The 27,616-nt window shown below is 34.7% G+C and overlaps 2 protein-coding genes across 5 annotated transcripts; both read right to left on the reverse strand.

Moving 5' to 3' along the window:
* Positions 10,004–13,368, reverse strand: LOC109849063 (protein CYPRO4-like). The gene is made up of 2 exons (XM_020418839.1): positions 11,681–13,368; positions 10,004–10,503 (listed from the first exon to the last, which is right to left on the reverse strand). Exons 1-2 carry the CDS (start codon positions 13,337–13,339, stop codon positions 10,222–10,224), a joined length of 1,941 nt encoding a protein of 646 aa, XP_020274428.1. The 5' UTR covers positions 13,340–13,368; the 3' UTR covers positions 10,004–10,221.
* On the reverse strand, positions 14,606–26,632 carry LOC109848769 (protein PIN-LIKES 6). 4 transcript variants are annotated; one of them, XM_020418426.1, is made up of 12 exons: positions 26,487–26,632; positions 26,052–26,278; positions 24,538–24,617; positions 23,458–23,582; positions 21,709–21,830; positions 19,225–19,458; positions 18,701–18,775; positions 18,517–18,617; positions 18,222–18,274; positions 17,029–17,223; positions 15,279–15,416; positions 14,606–15,170 (listed from the first exon to the last, which is right to left on the reverse strand). In XM_020418426.1, exons 2-11 carry the CDS (start codon positions 26,235–26,237, stop codon positions 15,295–15,297), a joined length of 1,293 nt encoding a protein of 430 aa, XP_020274015.1. In that variant the 5' UTR covers positions 26,238–26,278; positions 26,487–26,632; the 3' UTR covers positions 14,606–15,170; positions 15,279–15,294. The 4 variants fall into 4 exon arrangements, with proteins under 4 accessions (XP_020274015.1, XP_020274018.1, XP_020274017.1 ...); XM_020418429.1 differs by having other exon boundaries at positions 14,606–15,205; XM_020418428.1 differs by lacking the exon at positions 26,487–26,632 and adding an exon at positions 26,378–26,480.

The raw sequence follows: 27,616 nt of genomic DNA on the forward strand, positions 1-27,616 counted from the left end.
ACCATTCCTATAGCCTATTGTAATTCACTCACATCTACACATCAAGGCTTATAGGAAGAGAAAGAGTTGTACCATTTTGTTTCAGTTTGATAATCTCTTGAAAGAAGAGATTATTGTGGCATTGGCAATTGAAGACTGTCAAGGTTGTACTGTTTGCTTGCGGGTTGCAAGTGCTTGCGGTTTTGCAAGTGGAAATAGTGGAGAAATCTCAAGCGAGGCTTGGGGACTGGATGTAGGTCTGGAGGACCGAACCAGTATAAATCCTTGTGTTTGCGTATGCAATTTTCTGTGATTGTCTACACATTGGTTTGATCTTTCTTACTCTTTGTGATATTATTTTATTGAAATTTAAAGTTTCCGCATTAGATTTCATAAACACTATTCAACCCCCCTTCTAGTGTTTGAGTGTCATTGCAGCGATCCTTCAATTGGTATCAGAGCGGGTTGATCAAGGATAACAATGGCTACACCATCTACATCACAGTTCAAGGAAGGACATTCTACTCAAAGACCACCACTTTTCGATGGTTCCAACTACAACTACTGGAAGTGTAGGATGAAGATCTACCTTCAATCGATAGGATTTGATCTCTGGAACATAGTGGAGTCTGATTACAACAAGCCTACTACTCCATATTCTGAATGGACATTGGTGGAAAGGACAAATGCGAATCTTGACGCCAAGGCAATGAATGCATTGTTTTGCGCAATGGATAAGAATGAATTCAACCGCGTGTCTACTTCCAACACTGCACATCAAATCTGGCACACACTTGAGGTAACCCACGAAGGAACTTCTAAGGTTAAAGAATCAAAAATATCTGTTTTAATGCACAGGTTTGAAATGTTCAAGATGAAAGACAAGGAGACAATTGGTGAAATGTTCACAAGGTTCACCGACATCATCAACTCCCTAATTGCGTTAGGAAAGGTCTACACACAAGTGGAGATGGTTAGGAAAATCCTCCGGGCTCTTACTTCGGATTGGGAAAAGAAGACTACCGCAATAGAGGAAGCCAACGACCTCTCCACATTGACAGTAGAAGATTTGATAGGGAATTTGATGGCATACGAGGTGCAACTTGAAGATCGGAAAAAGGATAATGAAGATAAGAACATGAAGGTTCTTGCTTTCCAAGCATCTACTGATGATGAGGATTCCGATGACGAAGAAGATTTTGCAATGATCACACGCAAATTCAGAAAATTCTTAAAGAAAGGTAAATTCTCTTCTAGTAAATTCAAAGATACTAACAAAATCACTTGTTTTGGTTGTAATAAGCCAGGATACTACAAGAAAGATTGTCCCCTACAACAAAAGTTAAAGTCGAAGTCTTCTAACAATTTCAACGGGTTCACAAAGAACAAGATTGAACAAGTGAAGAACAAGAAGGCTTTGTCGATAACATGGGATGATAGTGACCAGTCATCTTCAGATGAAGAAGAGGAAAAAAAAGATCATCAAGCGAATATGTGCTTTATGGCAAATGAATCTGATGATGATCAAGTAAGTAATCATGATGAGTTACTTGACGCATTTAACGAATTATTTTTGAAATACAAACAACTAAATTCTTCTTTTAAAATATTAAAAAATAAAAATGAAAATTTGAATAACACTTTAGTCTCTCATTATGCTTCACAAATAGAAGATCTTAAAGAGAAGAATAAAGAATTATTTTCTGAAAATTACAAGTTATCTAGTAACAATCAACTTCTTAAAAAAGAATGTGATTTCTTTAAAGTTCGTATTTCAAATTTGGATGATAATGTTAAAAGTCTTAAAACCAAATATGAAACTATATTAATGAATGTAGGTAAATTTAACAAAGGAAAAGAGAATCTAGATAATCTACTTTCTTATCAATTACCTGCTAAGAGTAAACAAGGATTAGGATATGTTTCTAACTCCAGTAATGAGAAAATATACTCTTCTATGCAAAAGAAAAATCATGCTTATTTATATTCTAAATTTGTGAAAAGTAATTATCATGCACATAGTGATACATCTATGCATGCTAGTTCTAAGGTATTTTCACATAATGATAGAAAAATGCATATGAAGAAAGTTGCATGTAAGAATATTTTAAAATCCAACTACATTTGGGTTCCTAAAAATGCATGTTTAAGTGATAGAAAGATATACTTATCAAATTACAAAAAGGATATTTGTGATTCTAAAAACTATCTTTCATACAATGTAGGTAAACCAAATTCTTATTGGGTTTGGTTTCCTAAATGCTAATCTCATGGACCCAAAAGTTAAAGGGTACCAAAACATATTTCTTTTATTTTGCAGGTACCTAATAAAAGGGAAACATGGATTTTAGATAGTGGCTGTTCCAAGCACATGACCGGGAACAAGGACTTATTCTCTTCCATACAATTTAAAGATGGAGGAACCGTTACCTTCGGTGACAAAAACAAGGGTCAAGTGGTAGGAATTGGAACGGTCGGTATGAACTCTAAAACTCTTATTAATAATGTGTTATTAGTCGATGGTTTAAAGTATAATTTGCTTAGTATAAGTCAATTATGCGATAAAAATTATAAAATAGTGTTTGAAAAAGATAATTGCATGATATATAACAATGACATGACTATTTTTATTGTTCAACGGTTTTAGAAAGAAAAATATTTATATACTTTCCATGGATATTAAAACTCATGAACATTGTTTATTAGTATCAAAAGATGAATCACTAATATGGCATAAAAGATTAGGTCATGTTAATGTTAAAAATATTTCACGCATTTCTAAGAATAATTTAGTTAATGGATTGCCAAAATTAGATTATAAGAAAAATCATTTTTGTGATTCATGTCACAAAGGAAAAATGCATAAGTCTAGTCATAAATCAAAAGATGTTATTTCAACCAAAAGACCATTGGAATTACTCCATATTGATTTATTTGGTCCCTCTAGAATAGCTTCTTTAAATCATAGTCGATATGCATTAGTTATAGTTGATGATTTTTCACGATTCACATGGACTATATTTTTAAAACATAAGGACGACACGTTTAAGTTATTTTCAGATTTTTGTAAGCTTGTACAAAATCAAAAATCCACTACTATAGTCACAATAAGAAGTGATCATGGTGGTGAATTTGAGAATGAAAAATTCTCTGATTTTTGTAACAAAAATGGTATAAAACATGAATTTTCAGTCCCTCGCACTCCACAACAAAATGGAGTTGTTGAGAGAAAGAATAGAACACTACAAGAATGTGCTAGGACATTGTTGTGTGAATCTAATCTTCCTAAATCTTTTTGGGCTGAAGCTGTTTCATGTGCATGCTATGTTTTAAACCGTGTTTTATTAAGACACATCCTAAATAGAACTCCTTATGAGTTATTTTATGATCGTATTCCTAACGTATCTTACTTTAGAGTATTTGGATGTAAGTGTTTTATACTTAATACTAAGGACAATTTAGACAAATTTGATTCTAAATCAGATGAAGGTATTTTTGTTGGCTATTCTATGCGAAGTAAAGCGTATAGAATTTATAACAAAAAGACTTCAACTATTGAAGAATCATTGAATGTTTATTGATTCCAATATGGATGAGATTGAAGAAACTTTAACAAAAGAGGATAATATTGTATTACCCAAAGATTTTGTTGAACTTAGAGATCATCCTCATCAAAATATAATTGGAAATATAAATGATAATGTTAGAACTAGATCTCAATTGAATTTATTCATTCATGTTGCATTTACATCTTCATTAGAACCAAAGAATATCAAAGATGCTTTACTTGATGATTCTTGGATAAATGCCATGCATGAAGAATTAAATCAATTTATTAGGAATGATGTTTGGGTTTTAGTATCACGTCCTAATGATAAATCTATTATAGGAACAAAATGGATATTTAGAAATAAGTTAGATGAAAATGGTAATGTAGTTAGAAACAAAGCTAGGTTAGTTGCTCAAGGATATTCTCAAGAAGAGGGAATAGACTATGATGAAACCTATGCTCCTGTAGCAAGATTAGAATCAATTAGATTATTACTTGCCTTTGCTTGCTATATGGGTTTCAAACTATATCAAATGGATGTAAAAAGTGCTTTCCTAAATGGCTTCATCAAAGAAGAAGTCTTTGTTGAACAACCACCTGGATTTGAAAATGAGAAATTTCCAAATCATGTATATAAGTTGAAGAAAGCTCTTTATGGTCTCAAACAAGCACCACGTGCTTGTTATTAGCGACGGAAATTTCCGTCGCTAATAATCCGTTGCTACATATGTTTAGCGACGGCTAATTCCGTCGCTAAAATGTAAATTTCCGTCGGTAAAATAACTTTACCGACGGAACAATGGCGACGGAATTTGCCGTCGCTATAAGTAGTTTTATAGCGACGGAAATGTCCGTCGCTATTGTTCCGTCGGTAAATTGCTGTTTTCCACTAGTGTAGGTTTCAAGCAAATCCGAAGGAATCACATTTGAAAGCTGTAAAAAGAATTTTTAGATATTTAAAGGATACAACCAACTATGGTTTATTTTATAATAAATCTAGCAATTTGGATTTAATTTCATATAGTGATGCGGATTTTGCGGGATGTAAAACTGATAGAAAGAGCACAAGTGGTACTTGTCATTTTTTAGGACACTCATTAATATCTTGGTTTAGCAAGAAACAAAATTCAGTTTCTTTATCCACAACTGAAGCCGAATACATTGCTGCTAGTTTAGCATGTGCTCAAGTTATGTGGATGAAGCAAACCTTGTTAGACTATAATATTAAATGTCAAACTTCACAAATATTTTGTGATAACACTAGTGCTATTAATTTATCAAAGAATCCAGTACATCACTCCCGTACCAAACATATAGACATTAGACATCATTTTCTAAGAGATCATGTTCTTAAAGGAGATATTTCTTTAGAATTTGTTTCAACAGATAAACAAACTGCTGATATATTCACAAAACCCCTAAAAGAAGAAACTTTTGTAAAATTTAGACGCGAATTAGGTATATGTACAATAATCGACATTAATTGATATATATGTGTGTTACTATGTATGTGTGAATGAAATTAATTGATATATATGTGTATTATTTGTATAAACAAAATACTAGGGTTAAACCAGAAGTTTTACACAAATTGTTGTGTAATTCACTGTCTGGTCGACCATATTTGGACCTGGTCGACCAGACATGTTGATACTGGACAGTAAACGGATATGTCACTATCTGGTCGACCAGGACCTGGTTTGGTCGACCAGACAGCAGCAGTTATGCCCAGATTGGATTTTTATGTGTTATGACATCAAGTCTTTAGTACACTTTGACTACTTTTACTATTCTCATCAGCCCATGACTCCTTGGAGACTACATTCAAAGCATCTTTGACTCATTGGGTACACAACCCATTGAATGAATCTTTGACTCATTGGGTACACAACCCATTGAATGGATCTTTGACCATTGAAAACCCTCATACTTCTCTCTATAAATAGTCTTCCATTCATCTCATTCTTCTTCACACCTTACCTCTCTACATTTCAAGAAGTTGAAAAGTTCTCTTGGTATCATGTCTACTTCTAAAAGACCATCCTCTTCCAAATCCAAAAGAGCAAGATCCACCATAGATCCGGATGTTTCTTATCAACAATATCTCAACAATCCTACTTTAGCAAAGGATTTTATAAAGTTCTCAAGTCAAGATGTTCATCAAGAGCGTTTTATCAACTTTCCCGATTTTGAGCACTATCCTTTAGAACGTCTTTTCAAAAATACGGGCTTGCCGATTTTGAGCACTATCCTTTAGAAAATCTTTTCAAAAATACGGGGTTGTTTGAACTTTTCTCCATAAGAAATGTTGTTCCTTGCTATCCTTTTCTTGTTAGATTGTTCTATACAAATATGAGTTTCAAGTCTAGTTATCTCAAGTCTATGGTGAAGAATGTACCCATTAAGCTCACTCCTAAGAGGATTTCTGAAATACTCAATGTACCCAATACCGGTGCAACTTTGAGTGAAATCGAGATGACCGATCCTACAATTCTTGCTTCTATGCTAGAAGATGGTCAAAATCTTCATCCTCCTATCTACAATAGAGTTCTTCGCCCTCTTCCTAGACTAATTGGTAGGATTCTCTCTCACAATATCCTCCAAAAGTCGGGTTCTTTTACTTATATCTCTCTTGATCTAGCCAAATTCATTTATGCCGTCATGGGAGATATTCAAGTTAATTGGGCACTTGTTATTTACAACAACTTCCTCAAAAAGGTTTCTGCTACTCTTGATCATGGATGTGTTCTTACACATATTTTCAAAGCCCTTGACGTTCCCATCGATATGGAGTCGGATATAGTGAGTGACTCGGTTCCCTTCAATCGAGCCGCTTTAGCAAGAATGAAGATTCCTCACAATCCGAATGAGCACAACATGGATGTGGAAGAAGAAGAAGTTGGTGAAGATGATGATAACAATGAAGATGAAGAAGAAGCACAAGCTCAACCTCAAGAGCAAACACATGTGCAATCTTTTGACTATGCCGGAATTACTAGTCAATTTGAGACTCTCACTACAAATCAAACACGCATATTGGAAACCCAAGATTTTTTTAGCAAATATTCTTGTCATTTATCTTGGTTAACATAAGAAAAATATTTCATAATTTTTTGAACTCATATTTTAGTTATTCTAACCAATTCTTAAATAACTACTTGATGGTTAATCTCTAATAACTACTTCCATGGTTATAAATAGAGAAATATTTCTTCTTAAACAACACAATACATTCAATATGACTCCCATAGAAAACTTAATTTTCATTGCAAGCTTATGTCTTCCTATTTGGATGGGAGATGTAATGGACTATGTGCATAATCTTGAAGATTTATTTGAAGTTTTAGGCCATGTTGAAGAAATATTAGGTTGTATTGAAGAAATGTATTAATTGTTTCATTATTTATTATTATCTCCCTTTCTATTCTTCTTTTTGTTAATGACAAAGGGGGAGATATATTAGAATATTGAAATATTGACAACTATTGCAATATTGAATATTGACATGTATGCATTGTTATACAATATTAGGATTACTAATAAGTGCTATTTTTTTGTGTGTGTTAAATTAACATGTATGTATTGTTGCAGGGGGAGTAAGAATGTTTAATTAAAGTTTTTCAATATTATTTGTCATCATCAAAAAGGAGGAGATTGTTGGGAACATGGTTGATGTTACAATATCTCTTGTATTTTGATGATAACAAATCATTGTTTATCTAACATATTTTACTGCAGATTCAAGATATACATCTCAAAGCAACAATCAAGTTATTAAGGCTATTTCAAAGACAAGATTTCAAAGATCAAAAGATGAAGTTAATCAAGTCACTTCGCGCTTCAAGAAGAAAATATAATTTACAAGAGTGATATAATTTTATCTTTTCTTTTAGAATCTTTGTATAAGCCTTGATCACACACACAACACACACTACTTAGAAGATCATAGAAAATATTCTAAGTATAATCCTAAGTCTAATTAACGAATGAATAACATTTTAATCTATCGAAAATATGTATAACATAGTTTCTGGCCGACCAAAGAAATGTCTGGTCGACCAGATATAATAACCAGAAACAGAGATTCAGAAAAATCTGTCTGGTCGACCAAATATGGACCTGGTCGACCAGAGGCTTCAGTACAGACTCGGACAGAATTTCCAAGAAGTCTGTCTGGTCGACCAGGACTGAATTTGGTCGACCAGACAAGTTCCAGGAAGCCTATCTGGTCGACCAGGCCTCAATCTGGTCGACCATACAGTACTTCTAACAGTCATATTTTCAAATTAACATGAACGTTTTTATGAACGTTTTTGCAGTTATTTTTGAAATATTTTGAACTAAACCTATGTCTATAAATAGGTGTTAAGTTCTGAAATTAAATTTTAACATTCCTTTCCATAAACTTGAGTTTTCTTGAGTTCTTAATTCCATTGTTGAAGAGAAAAACTGAGTGTCAATTTTCAGTTTTGTTCTTGATTAAAATTCCATTACTCTAGAACAAAAACCATTCCTATAGCCTATTGTAATTCACTCACATCTACACATCAAGGCTTATAGGAAGAGAAAGAGTTGTACCATTTTGTTTCAGTTTGATAATCTCTTGAAAGAAGAGATTATTGTGGCATTGGCAATTGAAGACTGTCAAGGTTGTACTGTTTGCTTGCGGGTTGCAAGTGCTTGCGGTTTTGCAAGTGGAAATAGTGGAGAAATCTCAAGCGAGGCTTGGGTCACTGCTTAAACAAAGTCTGAGGTCTTAATTCATCCTACAACTTTAAAGCACCATATAAATAAGGCGTAAATATTATCTTTGCCTTGATGCTTTTCTAACCCTGAAAATTTATACCACCACTTAAGAATCAACTCCGATGTCAAGTGTAAAGAAAATCATTCACCCAAGAGAATACATGGGACAATCTCATATTTTTTTTATTTCATATGAATTTTGATACTTATTATCCAAACTCTTGGTTGATGTTCCAGCTGTGCTTGTTGATCCAACCGCGAGTTTATGTAACTGAGATGGGTCGTGAAAGTCTTGAGGTCTTAATTCATCCTACAACTTTTTTGGATAATAAGAAAAAAAATAGTTATGGGCAATTCACCGCGTCATGGTAAAAAAATTAATTCAATTTATGAAGTTTTTTTTTCCTTCCTGTTTTCTTTCTGCCCATCTTATCTGAGAAAGCATGATTCTAATTAAGTTCTAATGTCCTGTTTCACTAATACCACATTTCTTTCCTAGCAAGGTAAGTCCAGGGACGGCAAATGAACATGATGACAAGAAATGTGTTTTTTTATATACAGGCAGCTACATTAATTGATTGATTATCATCAGGTCGACTAATGACTTCCAACCTATCACCTCTGTTTTGGACATCAAAAAGAGCCATGTCTCAACCTTACAAATGTTCAGTCATTAGTGCAACAAGATCATACCAAGAATCTTAAAAAACAAAGACCCAAGTTGCCAGCTCTACCTACTCATTGAATGTTCAGCTCGGCCTTACTTCATCATTTTGAATAAGATAGCATGCCCTTCCTCACAAAGATTCATCCTTTTTAGCTGTAACTTACATATATAACACCTCGACTCCTTTCAGGTTCCCTGGAAGTTTTCTTCAGAACCTAGCTTCATTGTATCTTCTTCCGTGATTTTTAAACTTTCCATGTCAGAGGAAATTCCCTTTTACATTGATCTTTTAATGCCTAGTCCTCATCTGAAGCCGGCTTATTTTAACACATCCTATTGCACTTGTCTCATTTCACTGTTACCTTTCTATTTTGGATAAGTGTGACGGCCTTAATATGTATTCAATGTGATCTAATATCAAGTACCCATACTCAGCATGTGCAATATCAATGTGCAATATCCTGAACATTGAGTGTCACTATGTAATTATCATGTGAAGTAGCCTACCACTTCGACAATTTCTTCTACCTCCCTACTAAGATGTACATGAACCATACTACCAAAATTTGGTATCTAGATAGTAGATGTTAACTGCATACTCATATCTATTATTAGTAAATAAATCTGTGGCAAAGGACAAGATCCTGCAATCATTGCTTAAACGATTTTCAAGCAATCAAGAAAGGAAAGAAACTTGCTGCCAGAGTTAACAGAATAATGAAGTTGATCTATACCCAGCTCTGTAACCCGACAATATTCAGAATTTGTTTTATAGCTGTTGCATTAATTCTATTATTACTGAATTCCATACTTGAGGTTTTGGGTTTTGACTTAAAGTGGAGCACGAAATCCCCTTCAAATTTCTACCTTCATCACCACTTTAAAGCACCGTATAAATAAAGCCTAAACCCCTTCAAATTTCTACCTTCATCACCACTTTAAAGCACCGTATAAATAAAGCCTAAACCTTGATGTCCTTGTTGATGCCGATACTGAAATTTTATATCACCAAAAATTCTAGGAAACTCAAGGGCCTATGAATCAGCTCAGACGTCAAAGTGTCTACAGAAATAGTTCACTCTATATATATTTTTTCGTACAAACTTCATTATTCACAATCAACAACTATAATCAAACTATAAACACCACAATCAAATCAATCAACATCATTATCTCGTCTTAAAATGCACAGAAATTTACATAAGACATGTACATGAAAATGGAAAATCAGAAAACCAAAAGGCAGGGAGAAACTCTTGAGGATAAAATACGCACAAAGTCAGTGCCGATTTGATATGCTGAATGAGCTCACTTTCTGTGGAGTTGCAACAACCAGTGGAGCCTCTGGAGAATCACTCACAGCAAATTTCTCATGCATGAATCGGCTGTCAACAATAGATTCATCCCTGAGAACGATTTTGTAACAGTAGCAAGTCTTCAATCCTTCCTGGTTGCGGTAGCACTCGTGTTTGCTGTTCTTCACCTGCTGGAAGTTCCAAATGATGCTGAATTTCCCCACAGTTGCCACAAGGTGCCTTTCTTGCTTACCATTCTCTGTGACCTGCAAGATAATCATAAACATAATTGTTAGGTATCCAACAACATTACAACAGGATTATCAGAAGGAAATAGCTTGCTGCTATAGGAGACAATATATTGCAGATTGAGATACCAAGTGTTGCCAAAGGTTTGTGAAATGTTTATTTGTAGTATGCGTCAAGCTTGACAATAAGACTGTAGAAGCATGAAATTTTTGGTGTGCATCTATGTCCAACAGGAACATGTATTCGTACAAAGCCACTTGAACAAAAATCAACTGTATGCTATGAAAGTTGACAATGTTAGTTTGATCGAGAAAATAGCTTATAACTCATGGGATTAGGCTTTAGACGATACGAGTAACCTAATTTACAAGTTCATGTTTGTAAGTCAGATTATTGAGATCCCTTAACTAGCAAAGACGACCATCACAAGCATAGTTAATCAATGCTTGTAATCTATTATCTTTGGGTTCTTTTCAGCTATAAACAATGGAAACTCTTGATCGAAGAAGAAAAACAGCTTTCTAAAGGCATCAATTTGATTTAGACTATGTCAAAGCCACTGAAATTTAGCATACCGTCAAACAAGAAATAGATACAGATGGAGATTCATGTACGTACGTACACGCCCACCCACTCAAGCACACATGCACGCACACCCACCCAACCAACCACGCGCACTCAAACTCACAGACACACAGACATACATACACACACTCATACATTTATTTATTTATTTATTTATTTTATGTTAATTTATTGGAAATGGAAACATGTCATAGACATTTCATAATGTAGATTTACATGAGCTATTGTATTATGGCAATATCCCTCCATACAACAGGATGTTGCCAATTGACACGAGTAATAGTGACATTTTTTAGTGCTGTATACAGTATATTTTCACTTGGTATAAGATTTAGCTTACTCCAAACAAGGACAGTAACGTTAATTAGTATCTCTCTTTTTTTGACTGATGGCAAACTTGTATGACAATAAAGACAGTAAGATTATATTCTTACTCATGCCACAGTATCCTTATCTACTTACTAGCTAAATATATACTTACTACTCCAATTTATCAGAGGATATGAAAAAGGCATAATTATGCAAATTCTAATGAGGCAAACTATATATTCTATATAAAGCAAGCCCTTCGCATAATAATACTAAGTAATAAATAACATGAATACTTACCCATGAGAACTGGCCACCATGGAACTTATTATCCTTCCCTGCCAAATGGGCATCAAGAGGAGTAAGCTTCAACATCCTCGGCGCTGCAATCCTATTCCCCATCCTCCCACTAAATCCAGTCTTCTCCCTCCCATCCTTATCCTTGAAAACAGTACTTATAAGAATCAAATATGTATCTGTTGTCCCCAGTATCCACTTCCCATCATAAGTAACATCCACATGAGTAATCGGCGACCCAAGCCCTGGAAATGCAGTCTTTGCCATCCTCATAGAACTCTTCGAATATAGTCGAATCTTCCCATCGAGTGAGCCCACTACAATTGATCCATCACCGGCCGACGCGAAGCACTGAAAGTTTGTACCTCTGGAAAATTGATGCCCCTGTGTCCATTCTAATACTGGGGAGCTTGCAATATTCTGAACAACTCCCCTCTTATCTCTCATATCCCACCTACACAGCCTACTATCATCCAAACCCAAGAATGTAGATTCTGAAGGATCCAACTGTGACCCTTTACTGTCATTTGCAATATCCCTCATTGTTATATCAGCCCCATCCTTCTCAAATTTCCACTCTGTCACAATCTTCCCTGTTTCAACATCAAGCTGATGAACTCCAGTCGAATGCTCCAGCCTCTCCTGATTATCTGGGCTCATCAGCAACATATTCGACTCTGCCTTCATCAATAGAGCCTTCTTAGGGGTCGAGAACCCATAATTCCCACGACCACCACTGCCTGAGAATTTAACACTTAAACCCTTCCCATGGACTCCATGGCTGAAATTCCTAACAACCTGAACACTCGAATCCCCGACTAAGAAACTATTATCCAAAGCCCCTAATGCAAGGCTCTGAATCTTGCTCCCCTCATTCGCCGCCTCCTCGAATTCCTCCAAAAGATCTCGCCTTTCTTTCACCGGAGGCTTCTCGAAGCTCTCCTCAGCATCCTCCCATATCGAATCATCAGCAACTTCAGGTTTCGCCCAAGCCTGAAAATCCTTTCCAAAAACCCTATTTTTATTCTCATCATTTGCCTCAAACCCATAAGTATTTTCAAACAAACAGCTCTGATATTGCAACTGAAAGCTAGCAAATGATTCCTTAGTGAAAAACTTCAGAGCCCAAACACCATCAGCGACGAAATCGGATCGAAGGTGATCCGGAAACGGTTTGAGCTGGAGCTCGGGTCCAACCCGAACCCTAATCTTGGATCCGACATTAAGAACCCATTCAGACTGAGATCGAGCGAAGGAGAAAGTAGTGAGCCTATCAGAAAGGATCCATTTGGCGCCGGGAGAGCTGCCGCCGACGTGGAGGTAGAGCTTGACGGCGTTAGGGTTAGGGTTCGAAGGAGATTTGGAGTATTTGAGGTTTAGGGCTTTGAGCTTGGAGTCGATTGAATCAAGGGAGGAGGTCGACGCTGGTGGGGTTTGGGTTTTTGGTTCTTGCTCTTCTTCTTCGGATTCGGGTTCGGATTCTTCTTGCTCTTCTTCGGACTCGGACTCAAGGTCTCCTTCGCGACTGTGAGAACCGCCCATAGCTGCAGAGAGAGAGAGAGAGAGGAATTTTGAGAGGGTTTCAAATTTGGGAGATTGATGAAGAAATTGAGAACAAAAGGACTCAAATTCAAAGGTCGATGGATATTTATGAGTTGGCATTTAACGGTAAATAAACCGCGTAGCATGGGATCAACGCTGATAAAGTGCCGAGTTTGTTTCCTTTGGATCGAAGCAATCTAGGATTCTGTGCACGACTGACAGCTGGAATGCCGTTGTTGTACTGGGCCGGGTCGGGTTGGATCTTTCACGTTGATATCCGAATTCGAAGCAGCAAGAGGTTCCACTGTTTTTGATTTCCAGATAGTGTGTCTTGTAACTGCTGTTTTTGATTTAAGGAAGCATCTCCATGCCCTCCAAATTTCACACTCTAAATTGGAATATTCTAGAAATATTTTAATTTGGAGGTTAAAATTTGGAGGGCATCTCTAACCCACACTTTCCAAATGTTTTCTTTTTATTTATTTTTTAATCAAAAAAGCTATATAAATTAATAATGTTGGATATAGTTTACATTAATAATTTTATTTTTAATAATTTATTTGGGAAAAAATTATAACATTATAAAGGTATCGATGAGAGCTTTAAAATGAACCCAATATTAATAATGCAATACAACATATTAAAAAAAATAAAATCTGAAATATTGTAATTTATGTTTGTATTTTCTTATGGGGCAAGTTAAATAGATCCTCGTATTTAAAATTTCATGTCTGATACTTATTTATTTAATTTAAAAATTATTAATTTTATAATAAAACTAAAATAAATTAATCTTAGTTTTATTTTAAAGATCTCAACGACACCTTTCCAAATATATAATAATTTCAAATATTAGATTAATAATTTTTTAACTATATTTATTTGAAATTAAAAATTTAATTTAAATTACTAAGAATGATGGCAAAGTGATAATTTTTAAGAAATTAAATAGTTAAAAGTATCAAAATTATAATTAATGAAGCATGAATAGTGTTTTAGAGAGACCCTCCAAATTTTCTCTTCACCCTCCAAATTTAGAGGGTGAAATTTAGAGATCTCCAAATTTGGAGAGTGGTTGGAGAGGTTCCACTCTCCAAATTTAAAGATTTTGAAGATTTAGAGGCCGGTTAGAGATGGCCTAACTTGAGTCGGCGAATATATATTATATAAAGAGAAAGTAGAAACTTATAAATTACTAATTTGAAAGCTACTAATTTATTACATTGATTCCTTATATTGCTTTTCCCGATTCAAATATTGCGTTTACACCAAATCTTCATATTTCGATATGGTCTCAGTTGCTCTTTTTAGACAACTTTGAATTAATTTGTTCTTTGGAGCCTTTTGAATAAAAAAAACAAAACAAAAAGTAATTGAGACACCAAATAAAAACAAATATTTAGGATGATAAAAATAAGCAAGAGTTTCGAGGTACATCTCCAACTATACCAAACTATTAAAACATGCCGATCGTAGTACGCGTGCAATGAAATGCGAGGCACTGATGTTTTCAAACTGCAGAATGCACAATATACATAGCAATTGCTTGACCAAATATCTTACTGGCGAGGAACTTGTATACAGCACCTGAAAGAAATACCCTAAATACGAAGTCTCCATGACCCTGGTCTACCTATTTTCTCTTTCTTCATATACAGGAATAAGAACACAAGCCTACGTGATCTAAAACATTGCAACCTAATATAATCCAAATAAGTAACCAAAATCATACGTTACATCAGAAGAAATGGATTTTCTTCCGAGTAACATCTTCAGCATTTGCTCATCCGAATTGGATCCTCCAACGGGATTCCCTCTTCACTGGACACAACCGGATGATCCTCTACGTACACCGAGTTCCAACGTATAATAGGAATATAGAATGCTTGCATCAGTATATCATGTAATTAATTGAAGCAAGCATCACAAACATTTTGTTTGTAGCCTCCACCTGCACGATACCAATTCTGACACTTTACTAGATTTCTGCATGGGGTAGAATAAATGAGAAAGATATTGGCGAAAACTTGACAACTAATGAAAGAAACAAAGATCCTACCGATAAAAGTGAGTGCTCAGAAAAGAATGCGAATGTATAGAATAATCCAAGCAGACATAGAAAAGACTGCAAATATGTGAACCCAAAACAGAACAGCAGCTGATTCCTTGCCACATCCTCTAAGATTTGCGACAGCACCTACAACCAAGTCCACCAATATATGAATTGATATGGTTAAGATTTGACTTTCAAAACACTCAGAAATAACTTTGGAAACAGAAAAATATCAAAAGTTCTTTGCAATTCTTCTTCATATCGATTTTTGTCTTGACATTATCTAAAAGTTGTTTTTTATAAAGTACAGGACACATGCATGCGATGGTGCTCTGGATATATCCCAATTCGTCAATTACTTACTATTATTAAAGGAAAGCTACATTTTGATGATCTAGCCCTATGCCAATCTCCCTTTAAAAAAATTCCAAACATGTCCTAATATTTGTACACAACTTCCAATAACTTATTACTCATCCAAATTTAAAAAACAGGGGCAAATTTGGAAAATGCCAAACAGAAAACACACCCCACGTTTACCAATAAACCATATTTCAAGGTAAATCCAAAAAAAGAACTGTAATCTTTCTCTCCTTAAACAACTTCTCCACCTTCGTCGTAAGCCATAGCAGCGGCCACGACTCACCTCCCTATGATGGCTAGGAAATTGGATTAATCAGGCATCTTGATTATTATATTGTTTCTTTGGTGGATGACCAATTTAACAGGTATCATATTTTGTATCTATATTACAAGCATTGCTAAAAAAACAAAATTCATTAGTTGTCATTTAGCCCCTCTTAAAACTTTTATACCTATCTTGCCTTTTCATTGTCAGATAAGTGGCAATGTCCTACGCATAGTGACACATAGTTTTAGGATCATATTGTAACTTTTCTTTGATTTTTGTTATCTTCACATTCTTGATTTTCTTTTGTCATCTTTGAAGTTGCACAAGAGAGGAGAATATTTCCCCCCAAAAAAAAACACTTTCACGCACTGTTGGTTATTTGGAAGTATTTTAGGTATAAAAATAATCAGACTTAAATTTTGAATCATGTACGCTTCTTTTTGCACCGTATACCTCATATATTGATGTGTCGTGTACGCTTCTTTTCTACACTGTTGACACCTCATATATTGATAATGTAAAAAAAATGGAACAATTTGATGATGAAAGTAATTTTTAGACTTATCACTTTCCGCAATAATGTTTTCATACACTTATTCATATTAGCATAGGTGTTAATAGCATTGTCTAAATTTCGCACAGGTATGCATTGTGTAAAGCACGCATCGCGTGCAGTGGATAATATTTGTTTAAAATGTTGTCCATAAGTACGGTTTCCTATCAGAAATTTCGATTTTATCCTGTTGCAAAAGTGCATTGCCTTGTCAGGTACCAACTATAATAGTTGAAGACGCATTTGGATCACATCACATATATAAACTTTATAAATGCTACATAACAATTCAGCCTAAGGGTGTAGTATCCTTTCTAAAATTCAAAACAAAGTTTCTGATACCCCAAAACCAAAAGGTTCATTATTGCGTGAACTTCGATAAGCTTAGCAGATAGCAAGTCTCCTTAAGTTAGAAATGTTGAGGTTAACAGAGGCTGTGAACTAAGGACGGAATTCCAGTAACAACTTTGCCCCAAAAATTCACTTAGCTGATAAGTCGAGCTAACTATTTATGAAAATTTGCATCTTGTCACTTTTGTCATTTAAATATATGATATAAATTTGATCTTTACCAGAGAGAACAGAAGTTGGCATTGAATGCTGGAGCAGCAGTACAAACTTAAACATTTTATCACCAACAGGAAGGAAGCCAAGTTTCTCAGCTAAAGTGACGATGCCAAGCCCTGCAGGAGGAACTAAGACTAATCGACCAAAAATAATTGCCGCGGTTGTTCGAAATCCAAGCTTTTTGCTTCCTGCTCCAGGACCTGAAATGCAGTGGAGATACTAAGGAAATACTTGACTGGGATCATTTAACCTTTTTGTGAGAAATTAAATGACAGAACTAGGCTTTTTGGTGTGACATTTAAAAGATCATAGTCTTCTGCAGCCAACAAGCATTCCCTATTTCTTCTCTCTAGGAAGTAATTTTAATGTGTATGCTGGTATGTTGCCAACGTAGCTCTCAAGTAGATATTACTACTATGCTTTAAGCTTTTGAACTCTCCAAGTTTGCTTAACGCTTTGAAGAAGTATATGCTAATTAATTACAACCTGTCTCTGGATGCCCTTATGAGTTATTATCCAAAGGTATATTTCCACAAAAAGGAAAAGGAAAAAAACCATCAACTAATTACAGGTTTTGCTGGAAACTATTCTAAAGTAGAGTTATTGGAGAAAACTACCATCAAGTTCTGAAATCAGCAGAAAACCCTTCTTACGGTGTTATTGAGACAGTTACTAAACACTTAATTTATAATTGGGGAAAAGTGAGTGAAGGTGCTTATATAAACTAGTTAAGGGGGAAAAATTCCAGGAACATTGTATGCTTATAACGTGATGACTTTCTCTATGGGCAGTTAACTGAAAAAAAAAACAATTGTGAAAGTTTTCCTAAATAAAAGTAGTTTAGAGTAGTTTCCTTCAAAACCGCTGATATTTTATGGTAGTTTTCTGGAAACTTACCCGAAGCAACATCTTTTACTAATGAATTTGAGGTTAATATGCTTTCCACTGCTTATTTCCTTTCCTTCTTATGTTCTACTACTAGCGTGATTATCAATGTTGTCTATCAATATGTTGCATTAGAAGCATAAATGGATATGAAACCAACCAATAAGGTACAATTTTCACTTTTAATCATGACCACTGCAGGGCTTCAACTAAACTTGCCAATGAAGGAATTAATAGGAAGGATGATAGTGTGTGTCTGGTACTAAAGAAAAAAGGAAAGGGAAGGGGAAAAAATTAGATATGATAGACTCACCGTCAACCAGATTACCACCCAAAGCCAGCAAAATGCACGGAATCATGGCTTCCCTGAAGTAAAAGTGCAAGATAAGGACCAGATGAATAACATTCTAAAGGTTATAAAGCATTCTCGCATATTTTCCCCCTGTATTCTAATCAACATTGATTAGCTTCTCCATAATAGTTGGCCATATAAATTATAGAACTCCATAGGGCTTATGCAGGATAATTTATCAGGAGATGAAAATCATTCAAATCCGAGTAAAAAAGGATGGTTTTAGATTAACAGAAATTACACTATTTAGCATTACCCGAGAATTAGGCAGCTATCTGTAAAAAAGAACAATGGGGCATCGTCAGTAAGGATCAGGTGCTTCAAGAAGGGCACAACACCAATTACAATACCCAGAATCTGTTGCAAGGACAAAACTGGAAACTAATATCAATAGATTCTATTAGAGGAAGAAACAAATAGTTTTTCGAAATATTACTTACAGATGCCACAATAGGGGGCTGCATTATTTGCTTTATCTTCAATTTCTCAATAAGGTAGTATAACCGATCAATTATCTGCATTAAGAACATTAAAAAAATTATATACCTGGCTACAGAAGAATGCAAGACCACTAACAAGAAAATTGTACTCGAGAAACTCTATAATAAAGAAGTAACCATGCAACCATATCTCACCCATCCTTGCCTCCTAAGGGTGAGTACTAGGTCAAGTTAATAAAAGGTTTGTGTAAATTAACCAGTGTATGATGTTAGAGTTTTATTCATTGTGTTGGAGGTTGAACTCCAGCGATTTGGGGTTGAACTCCATTAATCATAGTTCTTAGTTTTACAGTGAAAAAGAAAAGGAAAGAAAGTACATCGGGAAACTGAAGAAAAGGCATGACTTGTTTCTCATCTGAATCAAATAGACAATGCATTTGGCACAAATATGAAATCTAATATGCAATAAAGATTTTCCTTCTCATGATATCACGGCAACAATATATACAAAAACCATTTCTTACTTTTCCACTTTTCGAAGATTCTAGCCCAATGACTTCAGACACTTCTGGCTTCAGCAAAGGCACTTGTTCAGGTGCAGTATGTTTCACTGGGACCTTAGACGGGAGTCGCTTATGAGTACTATTATCAAGAGGTGCCTTAGTTGGAAGTTTCTCCTCATCAATACCATCAAAGGTTTCTCCAGGTGGGGGGGAGAGCATTTGAAAGACATAAGTATATAGAATGATTGCACCAACCTGCCATGAAGACCAAATTCTGATCAGAAAACTTATAGTTTTCCACAAAAGAATGACCTTTGTGCAAAAATTCAGTCATAATGGAAAAGATATTTATTATAATACGATAACATTTCAGGTGAGTTAATTTACTTAGGCCACGTATGTTTTTTATCTTTGGACTAGCAGGCATTATAACACCTGGACTATAATCCAGGGATTGAATTATCCTGGGACTATTTTAGTCCAGTTTAATGTTTGTGCACGGACTAACACTTGGGGGATTATGCACCTTCGGACTAATGCACGGACTAACACTTGGACTGACTTAAAATAATCCATACTAGTGTTCATTTTTAGGGGGATTATGCACCTTCGGACTAATGTCATAACCAAAGTGACATTGTTGCCCTCAACTCAGCTAATATTGTACTAATGCATGTTTGACAAAAACATCAAAATTTGACCAAATGATATTTTCCAAAATCACGTTCTTACCCTCAAGTCAACAAACATATCACTTACATATCAGCATTGGAAATTTAAACTCCAATGAGAGTCCAAATAAAGAGGTTACGTTTTTAAACATTTTACCTGCATAGATAATGATTGAAAATTGGAACATTCTTCTTAAGACAACCTAGAATATCATTCTTAAATGACAAAATGGGACCAAAGTGCATAAAAATTAATAACATTTTAGAATTCAGTAGTTTCCACTTGGCAAATTTGCAGAATGTATGTGCAGGCCTACACGTGCAGGCTTGTACATGTCTCCCCAATACATAGAAGAAGAGGGGACAAAACACCCCATGGAAAATGAGAAGCGAAAAAAGAGCAGCAGAGAAAATTTTATGAAGAAAGAACTGCAGAAAAATAAAAGATGGATACAATAAAAACGCAGAACATTTTGTAGAATTAAAGGATACAGGCTTTTTGGTTAGAAAATCTTAATCCCCCAAGGTGATTAGTACCCGGCTTGTAAAGGTGGGGGTGAGGTGGGTTTGCTTTAGTCCCCCTTTTAGGTGTTAAGTAGTCTCTCCTCACAAATAGTCCAGTCCAGATAAAAAAGCAATCATAAGATAAAAAGGTGGATCCAGACTATTTCAAGATAGCACCCTTACTATAGAAAAAACAAACATGGCCCTAGTCAAGAGTATCATAAATTATAATAATGAAAAATAAAGAAATTTTCAGTGACTATTAAGACATTTTGCGGCTAAGATAATGCAAGGCTTAAGAACGGAAATATAAGCCTGCATCAAGCTTAGAAAAACATTTGAATCAAACTATGAAACTTATCAAAATTCATGAGTGTCCCCCTTAAATCTCCATTTCTCTTCCAGTTTCCATAGAAAAATTAAAGATGAAACAAGAGAGGAGAAGGTGAGGGAAAAGTAGAATAGAAAATGAGAGAACAAGGGGAATTCATCAAACCCAAGTGATTTACTCAATCCTCAATGTTATAGGTTAGAATAAAAGAGAACTATGACGTTCCAATTACAAGTCATGATTTAAATGGATTTACTAGGAACAACCAAAAGAAAGTTTTAATTCTTCTCACAATATATTCAGTTTTATGCTATGTACAACAGATATAAACAAATAACTGAACTCCAATACTACAATTTGAGAAGTCAAAATACGATGATAGACATGAAACCAACCAAAACAAGACAGAAAAGAAATCCATGAATTAGAATCTCAATACAATAAGGAAAGCAAGAGACTTAGAATAGTCCGATCTTCATTAGTGTGTCCCGTAGCTCTCTTAACAATTTATAGTATTCAATTGAGTCATTTTACTGACTAGATTCACGTGGGAGAAGCTAACTTTGTTGCCTCGCACATCCATGGAACACATAAAAGACCAGCAGTGGCAATCGTAGTAATGGAAAAATAAATAAAAAGGAATCTCAAAGAAGGAAAACAAGCAGCAATTATTTCACAAAAATTACTGTTGCACTCAAAACAAAAAAAATGAGAGTCCAATGGATGATGAAAGCAGGTCTCAGAGTCATTGCAAGTGTTAGAAAATGCAACTGTTTTATATTTTACTTAACCGAAGGAATGAAAGTTAATAAACATATTAAACATTGACAATAAGATTTCAGATACCTGAAACTCTAGCTTAAGTTTTGTGTTGACTGTTAGAGAACGCAAAGTACACATGAACCAATAATCGTCAAAAAAATCTATGCTGCTTATTGAAGTATTGCATAAGCAAGATAAGGGAAGACTTCGTTAGCGAAGTTAAGTGGTATGACCTACCCATTGACCAAATGAAATATAAGCATTCCCATCTTGGCTACATTTATCCGAATCACCGAATGGGTTGGATTCATCTCGACATAGAGCTGCAATTAAGACCAAAGGTATATTTCCGATATTACCTGCAAAGAAATCAATAAAGTTATTCCACATCATCATCAATCACCACATCAGTCATCTTCTACGATCCTTCCCATCAAAATGAGTAGTACTCATTTTTATTCTTACTAACAATTTTGTTATCTAACAACTGCGAATTATGATCATGAATTTATGTGATCTTGCAAAATATTAGCAAATACAAAGAAAATTTGATATGATGTTGTAATAAAAACTGTGGTCAAATTCAAGAAAATGCACAAAGAATGAATCAAATTTTATGACATCTACAAACCTAGTGTCAGTTGCACATGTGGTACCAATTCCCTAACCAAAAAAACTATTTACAAGAAGGTCAAAAAATAAATCTACATTTTCTGGCCATGCATCTTAAGCTCAAGCAACAAATGAGAAAGCCTCCAAAGTCACCAAAACCGGAACATAGTCCAAACAAATTATAAGATCACTTTATTTGCTATTGGAAACCGCATTCACCTCTGAGGAAATAATTAAGACAACAGGTTAAATGGAATGGCATTCCAAAATCAAGTTATACAGACAAAAGAAAATTTAATTAATTAACTAATTAATTAATTAATAATGAAGAAGAAATTATAAGATGATATTATTTGCTATTGAAAACTGCATTCACCTCTGAGGACAAAAAAATTAAGCCTAACAGGCCAAATGGAATGGCATTCCGAGATCAAATTATACATACAAATGAAAAATAAATAAAAGGCAGACAAAACAAAGTGTGGAGAGCATGTCGCCACAAGATATAGAATGAAGATGATCTCTTATGCATTTTTTTAAGGATGCAACTGGTCAAATTTATATTGAAGACCTATAAAAGGTTATGATTTTTCATCCTGAAAGTAACATTAGATAGACAACGGCTAAATGGAATGGCATTCCGAAATCAAATTATACATACAAATGAAAAATAAATAACAGGCAGACACAACAATATCAAGTTATACAGACAAAAGAAAAATAAATTAAATATAAAAGGCAGACACAACAAAGTGTGGAGAGCATGTAGCCACAAGATATAGAATGAAGATGATCTCTTATGCATTTCTTTAAGGAAGCAACTGGTCAAATTTATATTGAAGACCTATAAAAGGTCATGACTTTTCATCCAGAAAGCAACATTAGATAAACAACGGCTAAAAAATGTGAAGCTCTGAACATGAACTAATAAATTAGAAAATCATAAATGAATAAAATTGAAATATCATGAATGCAGCAGAAAGAATAGACCACGTATATCTATATAAACTGCAAATGATAAATGCTATTTAATCCGATTGTTCTCTTGCGACTATCATAGGGAGAAAAATCTCCAAAATCTATGATTTTTCTTTCCAGACTATTTAGATTCGTGGTTCACATCTATGTGGTTTGGTTTTAGATTTTGATACCCAACTAAGCCTTTAAACCTATAAGAAAATTGATTCAAAAAATCTTGGGACCACAGAGTCACGGTATGGACATGCATTAAGGAATCAAAGAATTACACAGAGATATTCATTAGCCATCGGAAAAACATAGATGGACTTAACTGCATATAGATATTCAGAATAGACAAGCGCAAATCAGCAAATTTTGGTTCAACATCGTATAGTACAATAAATAACTGCCTACCAATTCCAATATGTATAATGGTGAATTTGAAGTATGGATGTGGAGGGCGCACAACTAACGCAACGAGAAGTCCAACTAATGAACCTGATATTGTACCCATTACAACATTGACTGGAATATACCACCTGCAAATTGAAACCATTAGTCTTGTATCTTGCTTGCGTAATGCAACATAGAAAGCCAACATATAGTAACTACTTCTTGAGATGAATATAATCCAATTTAGATACTAAAAACCCAGACAAAATCATAATTATGTCAAAATATAACTCGGCCAACTAATAGGCACGAAGAAAAAATCGACAAACAATGCAACAGAAGAAACCCCCATCTATGAAGAAACCCAAAGGAGCTCCACAAAAAATCAATGGTTAAATGAGGGTGAAGTTATTGTAAATAGTTTTCCAAAGAAATCCCATTGTAGCTTCTTATTTGCAGTGACATTAGATAAAAATTGTACATATGGTGATTTAGAATACACTGTGACATGTGATACAAATTAATCAAGAGTTGATTAGTTCAGTAGTAAAGGAGGGTTAAAAAATGGACACCAAAATTTTAACCCTGCAAGAGTCTTCTGTATCACAAAAATACAGACAACCAATCATCAATATGTAGAATTTCCTTGCAATCGCTAGGGAGAATCCATTAGCACCATCACCACAATTCAATCCATTTCTTATTAGATTAGTACAACCTGTGAATTGTGACTCGTAGTCGGGAACTCTCCACATAGTTAACCAAGTTCCATGACCGGTAGTCCACCTCAATGACATTGTCACATTCCTAGATAAGACAACTGTAAGCAGGTAGGGTGTCTACATGTGGGTCTCCATTTTAATTATTTGGTTTAAGCTTTTGCGATCAAGGAGAAGCCCTCAAAACTGTCATAGAATGGCAATTACCTAGCCAAACTGTAAAATGATGAAATCTAATATTGGAAATCCTTCATCTCGTAGAAACAAAATAAGAAAAAGAATCAAATGCAATCATACATTTCAAAAAAAAACAAACAATTCAACTCATTTTATTTCTTTTAAACTAATAAACTACATATAATGGACCGAGAAATAGTCTTACCATTCTAGCAATTTCTGCACAGTGATTGCTCGTCCAAGTTGAGAGAAAATCAGACAGGGAAGGAGAAGGGAAAATACAAGCTGTAAAATACATTAGAAAAAGCTATTAGGAAGTAAGATAGCTAATCATGTAGAATCTATAGGACACCATTAAAAAAAAGTTAAGGATCAGAACAATGAAGAATTATCTACTTATATCATTATGGGAATCAGAATTTTCCACATGCACATGCACCTGCATGTAAATTAAAAATACTTTTTGAGAAAAGACACACACAGACATAGACATGCACAACTGCGCGTGCGCACAAACACACATACATATGATTATGTTACACAGGTGTATAAGAGGTTGGTATTCTGCAGTTAACTTTAAGCATGTGGGATGTGAACCCAACCGTTTAGTTTTAAACGGAAGCTGTGATCGAGTCCATCCTTAGTGCTCTGTGTATTCGTGCGTGTATTACGATATAGAGCCATTTTATTAACAGACTAGGTGAAAGTATAGCTTCTGTAAGAACATAATGTTCTGGTTGTAAATGAAAGGAGTGTGTTCAACGCGCATGTCTTTCTTGCTTTTTGTTGACAGGGCTAGTCTTTATTGTCCTACCTCATTGCCTTTTTTGTTATACTGGTAAATATACTACACATGAACATTAAAACAAATCCTAGTAATAATAATTCCATAGAAATTTCCAATGCGTCTGACAGAAATCATTAAAAACATAAGAAGAATATAAGAAGGAAATGAGTATTTGAGAATTGAAGAAGGTGCAAAGGTATAATTAATTAATTATGCATCAGACTAAATTGTACAGATTTCATAGTCAGAGGTATGAAACATGAAAAAGCAACTTTAATTGTGAAAGTCCTAAAATGCCAAGGAACCAGTATGATCACCTTGTACTTGTGTGACAGTGCGGAAGGAGTTTTATGGTATTATACTCATTACCTTATTCATGTTCCAAATTGCCAAATATATGAATTTATCATCCCTCCTCGTCATAAAAATACATTTCTCATCCACAGGATCCATGCATTTCAAAATTTTGTTTTTTATTTTATTTTTTGAGACAATATTATTTTGAAAAAAGAAAAATTCAGGTCTCATAAAATTTTCCTCTATCTACTCAAAGTAACATACTGATTTACTCACATCCTACACCAAAGATCTTTCTTACTATAAAACTAAATAGCATGGGATTTCTCTATTCGTAAGTCAGACACTGATTACTTTATAAAAACGGATAACAAGGCAACACAAAAATCAGAAGTTAAAAGTTGAAATTTTTTTGTCAGTCAAGTAAAAAGTCATGCTGGGATATTGAAATTACAAACTTTGAAATCTTCCTAATGAACCTTAGATTTTTATTTCGTCTTTAGCGTTTACTATTGGGCATCAGGCTCAAATTTCTCCACACGCTGACCTTAATTTTCCCAAACATAATTTTCACCTACGTGAATAGATAAATATTTCATAAAAGCCAAATAAAACCACCAAAACAGTTTACTCACCCCATTCAACAGCTTCCTCCCATTGGCCGGCAAAATATTAACATACTTCGAAGCCATCAAAAACCCCATGAAACACATTGCGAAAACCTTCGCAATTGGCAAAACCGCAAATTTCACTGAAGCGAGAATCGAATCCCCTCCTCCTCCTTGAGTCCCCATCATCGCCTCCATTAACGACCTCTCCATCACAATCCACCTCAAAATCCCCAAAATCGATCTCAAAAACCCTTAATCAATAAAAAAACGTATCAGATCAGGAAAAAAATCCAAAAAAAGACATTTACGGAAAAGAAGAACATCATCGTGCCATGGAGAAGATCAGGTACTTGTGAAGTTTCGAATTAATTGCTAATTTCAGTGGAATAATATCGATATGAGAAAAGCCTAGAATTTTGATGGAAGGAGGGGAGAAATTGGGGGAGGAAAAAGACGAACTTTATTCGTAGCCTGATTCTGATTCTGAGTCCTTTGTTACAGCGAAAAGCCACAACTGCCCCGTGAGCTCCCCGGTTATATGGCGGGGATAGCTTGTGTGACGATAATACCCCTTGGTTCCGTGATTATTACGATTCCGCCACAGTGCGCAGCCAGAGCAGGCCGGCGCAGCCAGTTGGTCTCTACCCTGTACTTGGCCAGCTATAGATATTGTATTCCAATTCCTTCGTTCTTCTTTTTCCCCCTTCCTTCTTTTCCTTTTCTTTTAGGTGATCAGGGAGAGGAAAGGAAAACAAATATTATCATAACACATATTGAGCGTGTGAGATGATTTAAACTTGACGGTAACAGAGTTTTCAAATTATCTGTCTCTTGAATGGATTAGATCATCCTCTTTTGAATGCAAGTGTGCTGATAAAATTTGTTCTCTAAAAAAAAAGAATAACTTAGATGTGATTTAAATAAGGTATTTTTTTGTGTGGATGTCTAATATGAAAAAGTTTGTCTTATTTATAAAACCAAAAGGGGTGAATATAATGATAAACAAGATTGAGGTTCTTTTTAATGGCTATGTATCAAACATGTGCTAGGGATCATTACTTCGGATTGGATGATTAAGATCTTGTGTGGACCATAAGATTCCTTAGAGATAGGGATGCACAACCATATTTGTATCCGTGAAAGTATACCTAACTGTATCCCTTAGGGTATGGATATAATTACTAAAATCTATAACCAATAGGATATGGCTATATACGAAATATAATGAAATATTCGGATTTGGATCCATATTCGAAATATTCGAATATATGTTGCTACAATTGTTCTAGTACTTAGATTAATAGATTTGAGACTAATTTTAATGATAAAGAGATCTAATATTAGCTTTTAAATAGAATGAACACATTTTATGAACTCTCTGGTACGAAGGAACTATCTATTTTTTTCTATTTTATATGTTGTTCTTATATCCATCTTGCATCTGCATGTGTTTCCTTGTCTGATTTTAGCGGATATGCATGAGTTTTTTTTATCGAGGCAAATTCATATTTGTATCTATATTCATGATTGGTAAGTGGCAGTGGCGGAGCCACAAGAGAATTGCCCTGGGTAGCTGCCCAAGGCAAGAT

Source organism: Asparagus officinalis, chromosome 7 (assembly GCF_001876935.1).
Source record: "Asparagus officinalis chromosome 7, Aspof.V1, whole genome shotgun sequence".
Taxonomy (NCBI): Eukaryota; Viridiplantae; Streptophyta; class Magnoliopsida; order Asparagales; family Asparagaceae; genus Asparagus; species Asparagus officinalis.

Bases quoted from the DNA above. Each gene is read 5' to 3' on its own strand.
- LOC109849063 (XM_020418839.1), bottom strand. From the start codon at position 13,339: ATGCCAACTCATAAATATCCATCGACCTTTGAATTTGAGTCCTTTTGT. The intron at 10,504-11,680 runs GTAAGTATTCAT...ATTATCTTGCAG, and splicing joins ATGGTGGCCAGTTCTCATGG to GTCACAGAGAATGGTAAGCA.
- LOC109848769 (XM_020418426.1), bottom strand. From the start codon at position 26,237: ATGGAGAGGTCGTTAATGGAGGCGATGATGGGGACTCAAGGAGGAGGA. The intron at 18,776-19,224 runs GTAAGAAATGGT...TTCTTAATGCAG, and splicing joins AATCTTCGAAAAGTGGAAAA to ATAATTGATCGGTTATACTA. The intron at 18,275-18,516 runs GTAATGCTAAAT...CTTTTACTTCAG, and splicing joins GATAGCTGCCTAATTCTCGG to GGAAGCCATGATTCCGTGCA.